General features: G+C 39.3%; 1 protein-coding gene across 6 annotated transcripts in view; it reads right to left on the reverse strand.

Moving 5' to 3' along the window:
• ehbp1 (EH domain binding protein 1) overlaps positions 1-4,241 on the reverse strand; it is a 167,911-nt gene extending 163,670 nt beyond the window's left edge. For 5 of the 6 annotated variants that reach the window (XM_080869878.1, XM_080869877.1, XM_080869876.1 and 2 more), the window contains exons 1-2: positions 3,869-4,241; positions 2,844-3,323 (exon numbers count right to left, since the gene is read on the reverse strand). In XM_080869878.1, the coding sequence (XP_080726004.1) occupies positions 2,844-2,947 (104 nt within the window). In that variant the 5' untranslated portion in view covers positions 2,948-3,323; positions 3,869-4,241. The remainder of the gene's footprint in view (positions 1-2,843; positions 3,324-3,868) is intronic. The other variant, XM_080869874.1, reaches the window with a different exon arrangement.
• Positions 4,242-6,882: the final 2,641 nt, after the last annotated feature.

Raw genomic sequence — 6,882 nt, forward strand, 5'->3', positions numbered from 1 at the left:
GGCTTTGTTTGTTTTTTAAGACGTTATGAACCATTTGAGCTCTGGGGGCTGCTTCTAATATGATTGAAACACCCCACTACAGCCCTGAAGTGACTGCTCACCTGATACATTTAAAAGAGTTTTTCTGGCCACAAGAATGACTGATACACTAATTTGACAAAAACTGGTGCATCTGACACACAATAATGTTTCATATGCCTATATACAAATACAAGAAAGAAACTGGTTGAAAACTGTTTAAGCAGTTTGGTTACAGATTGTGTCTACAATTGTGACTGCTGTAACACAGGAATTTGGGTTCAACTTATCTTCACAGCTTTGAGCAAAATGCAAAAGCACTTGATCTCTAAGGATCAATAAATCACTGCAGTGCTGATTACCTATAGATAAGAACTGTATTATATAACAACAAATGGCTCTGTATACACATTTCTGGCATATCATAAGATGAAAGCACCTCTCAAGACTGCAAAACAAAGTGTACTACTGACACTGAGCTGAGCCCACCCACCCTTTGCTCTGGGAAGAGAGGTACATTTTTGTCATTCCTTTCTCCAACACGTTAACATCTGTCCCAGGTCGAAGCTCTGTGGGGCTGTGTTAGTCACGCCTACGGCACGCTACTTGAGAATCTGTGTCTGCAGGCTACATCTTTACCTTACAAGCCCAAGCTTTTCCCTCGTTACAGGGCACACAGCTGCAGGCATAACTGTAGCACGTATCTACCTATCTCTCCACTTCATCTCCACATCTAAAAGCACAGCTCGTCCGCCTCTTTCATAGATTCAAATATTTCTGGCATACAACCACAAGATGAGCCACTAAACTAAAACTAAACAATATTAACCGATTAAAAACACTGCATGTATGTTACTATTGCAAAGTATGCAAGTGTGCAGATCATTTTTGTCATATTTCTAACAGCGTTCACATCTGACTAAAAGAAGCAGGGATGAGATTCGTGTCACTTAAGGGTATGGATGTCTTAGTATGGTTTTAAAGCCAGGAGGGCAAGGACCTGCCTGCAAAACAGTCTAATTATTAATTCAATAACCAGCATTCTTGCTGTGGTGATGCCAGTATGATTACACACAAGTGAAAATGTTTTTTTGTTTATAGATATGTACAAGTCCTATAAGCCAAGACTTGTGAAAGACACGCCTCAAAAGGCACCCTTTAAAACCTGACACACAACAGAAAGTATTACTTCTGGTTAAATTATTCTTCTCATGTAATGACTGATCTATTAAGAACATTGATGGTACATAGAACGAGATGTCTATTACCTTTACATGTAAATTTATAAATTTACACTACCAATTAATATCATTTTAAATCTTTACTGTTCAAACATTATTTTCACTCCTGTGCAGTAAAGCTGGCAACTTCACAAAAGGAAAAGCAGTGCATTTAATTTTAAGAAACTCTGTAATTAATGACTTCTCGTTGGCATCTGTTAATGGCAAAAGCACCTCATCATCCTAAAAAGCAAAAAAAGGCACAAAGGGCTGAAACTCAAATGGTGTAGATCACAGCTTGGCATTTAAAACAGCGGTCCCCAACCCCCGGTCCTCGGACCCGTTCAGGTCCGTGAGTCGTTTGGTACCGGGCCGCGAGAGTTGAGGCTCAGGTGTGAAAAGTATTGTTTTCAGGGTTTTTAATCGGTTTTCAGCGTTATTTTGTTATCGTTTTGATTGTTAACTCTGTTTTCCTGGGTCTTTTCATGTGTGTTATGAATAAATCTTATTTTTTTCGGTACGGGTACTAGTTTTATTTTGTTGTATTTATCCGCGATCCATTAAAGGCCAGTCCGTGAATATATTGTCAGGCATAAACCGGTCCGTGGTGCAAAAAAGGTTGGGGACCGCTGATTTAAAACACCTAATACTGGAGTCCAGACTAAATCTCAACTTATCCTGTTTCTCTCTCAAATGGGAGTAAACACTTGATTTCTGCTACTTTTTAAACCTTTATCAGAGTACGATGATCTGCTACTTAATAACACCTCTGACAAGCAGCTACATGTTTTATCAATCGCTGTGGAAATCATGTACATCACTGTTCTCTGTATGTCTGCAGACTTTCCTAGCTATTTGCTTGGTTTTCTACTTGGGCTGGTTCCCTCTCATCTCTGTACATACATGTGTAAAAACCATAATCAAGAGTTTAAGTCACTTTTAAACTGTCACTTTTAAAGGCTGCAGTCTCCTGTTGATCAATGTGACTTCATGTAAACTTAATCTGACACACAACCTTTTTTAAAAAAGGTTGTGTGTCTGGAGTTCATCAACTTACACTGTTCTTGAGTTGTATTTATGTGACTGTTTACATTAACCATTAGATTTTTCCTGTGAATGAGACTTAACTGGTTATATTAATAATTTGTATATATGGTGAGTTTGGAGGTCAAGCTGAGATTCCCAAAAGCATCCCTAGAGCTGCTAGTGGTTTGCTCAAGAATATCAACAGAGGAGTGAGCGGAGGAAGAGAAGGGGAGTGAAGCCAGCACATCTGGTTGAAGTGAAATCTCTCTACTGCACCAAATCCACATCGATACACAAGAAAAAAAGAAACATTTTAAAAGCCAGCCGGGCTCCTCCCTGCATACAGACATGCCTGTACACCAAGGAGACTGTGAGTGTATGTGTGTGTGAATTATGGCCACCAGGAACAAGCTCGACATTCCAAAACACACACACACACACACACACACACACACACACACACACACACACACACACACACACACACACACAGAGAGAGAGAGAGAGAGAGCGAGAGAGCGAGAGAGAGAGAGTTTTCACTAGGCTTCAATGACAGCAATGTGGTCGCTAAAAACTCACCATTTCTTAGTACATTCCACCATTAGTTCCTGATAGGAAGCCACGAACTGGAATTTAGACGCATGCTTCCCCACACGTTGCAGTCTCTTCCACACCGAGGCCATGTTTCTTTGGGACGCGGGGTAGTTTCTGCGTGCCTATCCCGTCCTGGACTTCCTTCTTTGGGCTTCCCTTCGCACGACTTCACGCTTGTGTTTATCTGAGCATATCCAACCCGCATAGACACATAGTTAATGTTTTACCGGAAGCACTTTAAAAATAATAACAAGAACGACACTAAAAAGAAGAAGAAGATGATAAGGACCGTCTTTAAAAACTGGCGGATAAATCCAAACGTAAGGAGGTGAAATCTCTGCAGCAGGAGACTAGGCTTGATTTGTAGAAACGCATGATGCTAAGGAGAAAAGCACTCCACAATTTCGAAAGGCGTGATGAGTAATCCACTGGGTATAAATATCATTTTTCCATCTGCTGACCTTCCTGCAAAAGAAAGGAGGGGAAAAGACACAGTCGGTAGAGAAACACAGAAAAGCCCGGAGTATCTTTGACTATGTCACAAACCCACTAAACGTTATAGAGATGCAATTTACGTAAAGCAGCTGCTCCGTTATCACTGGCTTAAGCTCTGCAGATGTTACAACAAGACAGTTTATCTGCAGAGCACTTTGTTCATGTATAAGAATGCAGCAGCACTTAATGCTGCCAACACGGCGTGTCGGGGGGGGGGGCTATTTGCTAGCATGTTTGATAATAAAATTTGAATTTCTGCAATGAAATAATGAAAGCGAAGCACTGACATCACACTAAAACAAGCTCTTTCAACCACACAGTTAACAAAAGCTGCAACAACATGCACCACCTGAAAATGAGACCCCACTAAAACACGTTTTAAACACGGACAAATTAGTGGAATTCCTCGGGAATCCAGGGAGTAGTCTGCGCCGCTGTCCGCCGCTAACCGGGGTGATTCAGCTTCCAGGCTAACGACTTTACATGTGAAACTCCTGAGGCTGTGTGACACTCACCTTACTGCAGCACCCAGCACATAATGTGTTATCAGCAGAGATGGCGAACTGTCTTAAAAAGAGAACCAAGAAAACAGACGAGTGAGAGTAGCCTGCTTGCTGGCTAATTGCCGCTTTCTCTATGCTGCAGCAACACCAGTCATACAGCTAGCTAGCCCTGCTAGTGACCACGGCTAGTCACCACAACACGGCACGAGCGGAAACCGTAGCCTGGCACTCTGCTCCTCAGGTAAGCGCAACCCCCGGAACTCAAAAACCGGCGTTTATTCACGGCTGTCCCGCAGCTAAACTGAAGCAAAGTGAACCGATCCCTGGCAGCAGGGATCCTCTTAGTTAAGTAGTCCGATAGTTACTGATACTTTGACTGATCTGTTTATCTGAAAAGTGCATAAAGTTAGGCGAGGTCCTAAAAGATTTCCGTTAGAGGAAGCTGCATTTTCAGGATAATTGAAAGGACAAGGATACTCTTCAATGAGTCTATTAATCAATCATTATTACAAGCCAAGGAGACTAAATTATAATAGGAATAAATAAACATAGTATTATTATTATTATTATTATTATTATTATTATTATTATTATATAAAAAGTTCACTTGGCTGTAAGTCTTTTTTAGTGCAAAAGCTGATCTGATCCCCCACCTCCCCCACAAGTATCCCTTACAATATGAGCATTTAAAAAGATTAAAACTAATAGTGCGTAAAATTCAAACTAAACATTTTGATTGATTTTAGACATGTAAAAGAAAAAGAAAACACAAATAAGTAACAAAAGAGCATTGTAAACAGATAAACAAGAAAAGGGATACTGAACTGCCATCAACAACATTATGACCGGTCAGTTTACATACTGGAAAAGGAGTAGGGCGAAGAGTAAACTTATGTAATCCTGCCTCTAAACTGTATGGACTGAAAATAAATTGAAATTCAAAACAAATAAGTTTAAAAGATAAGAAAATTACAGACAAATAAAATCAAAACAAGACAAAAAATATAGAATAAGGGTTAAAAAAATACAGTTATACCGACAATATTTCTTCAGTAATATTTTAATGATATCATTATAAGCTATTCCTCAAACTTGCTTATCAAGTTTTTGCGCAAGGTGTGTTTTATTTTGAAGGTTGATGCCCCTACATCCTGTCTTGGTTCAGGCTGACTTCACTGATCCTCTCCTCTCCATCATTTGCTCTGCCGCTTGGATGACTGAAGGCTGGAGAAACGCCTCCAGACATCAGCCATTGGTGGCATTTTTGTGCCTGTTTACTCATTCATGAGGCATTTCTAGGTTGTTGTTGTTGCTGTTGTTATCGCCCCTGTTAAATCCTACATCCATCAAACACATCCCTTAATCCTTCATAGGATGGGTTTGCTGCTGCTGTCCCCAGACCTCCTCAAGTCACCATCAAGCATCTGGGAAGTCAAATATCTGCAGTTTGCAAAACGATGTGGCATTTAAATGCAGTATACAGTAACACATTCCTCCTTTTTAGTGGGTTTCAGCTATACACATAAAAATAGCTTTTTGCAAAATGGGGAAACAAGTATTTTGTCCCTGTATGTAATAAGTAACATTAAAAACATGTAAGATAAGATAAGATAACCTTTATTAGTCCCACACTTGGGAAATTTGTTTTGTCACAGCAGGAAGTGGACAGTGCAAAAGTTATGAGGCAAAAATTAGAATACAATAAGAATAAATACAGTACACAACTGTACAGAATAGAATAAAATAAAATACTATATATATAGTAGAATAAAATAAAATAAATATACAATAAGATAAAAATAGAATACAAATACAAATACTATATACAACTGAGTAAAAATACAACGATGACAGAAAGGATTATTGCACTTAGTATTATTGCATATGTATGGATGTGTGTGCTTGATCAGTTAAAGTCTTTATTATGGAGTAGTCTACATATATGCATCTTTTGTCTGTATGTATTTTGGGGGGGCCTGTTCTCATTATGCAAAGTCATATATTTTACTGGATCATGATAATTAACATGATAATGTTGCAACAGGTTAGTATCTTATATGCTGCTGGGATTATTCTAGATTAGATTATTTCTAATCTGAAATATCCTGAACAAAAACTGGGAGCTGGTTCCACAGGACAGGAGCCTGATGCTCTGCCTCCCATCTACTTTTCCAAACTCTAGCAACCACAAAAAAGCCTACAGTCTGAGAGCAAAGTGCTCTATTGGAATATTATAGTACAATGAATTCTTTAAGTTATGTTATGATGTAGGACTTTTATTCAATGGGGGAGACAATATTAGTTGATAAATTACAGTTTTTGTATCTACAATATACAAGAAAACAGCAGAAACAGAAATCAGCTTAAAAAAGACATAAATAGGGTGCAGCTACATTAAAACCACACTACTTTGTACTACATTGTACAAAAAAGATCCCATTAATGTTTTCATCCAACATCAGTGGTGGTGGGTAGCACCAGAGGGAGCAGTCGTATTTCCCCTCCCCTTGTGGACACATCCCTGCTTGAAAGCCTGGATCTACAGCAGAGCTTCACCCTCAGGTTTGTACTAATGAAGATGAGACCTCCATCTTCTGGAGGAGGAGTTGTCTTTCACATGTTAAGAGGAAATAAAACACCCACTGCCCATCAGAAATCAGTAAACCCTCATCTACACACACACACACACACACACACACGCACACCATTGCAAATGCTTCACACACCCCTGTTAACCACAGGCCTGTAAATGCAGAAAGAAGGAGGCCAGCACTGCTGAGGGAAATCCAATATGAGGCAGATTAAATAAATCTCAGAAAAGATATGGGTATAATAACAGGAAATTGATATCTTATCCTTTTAGATGTTGCTCCGGGTTATGAGACACATGTAGGATGGTGGTGCTCTTTATTTTTCTATTTTTCTCTCTGGAGCTGGTTGAATAGTAAAAGTTTGACTCCATACGTAATAGATAAAAAGCTAGTGTAACTGTATTTGTGTTAAACGGTTTATTGATAAATATGCAT

Source organism: Rhamphochromis sp. 'chilingali' (genome assembly GCF_963969265.1).
Source record: "Rhamphochromis sp. 'chilingali' genome assembly, chromosome: 20".
Taxonomy (NCBI): Eukaryota; Metazoa; Chordata; class Actinopteri; order Cichliformes; family Cichlidae; genus Rhamphochromis; species Rhamphochromis sp. 'chilingali'.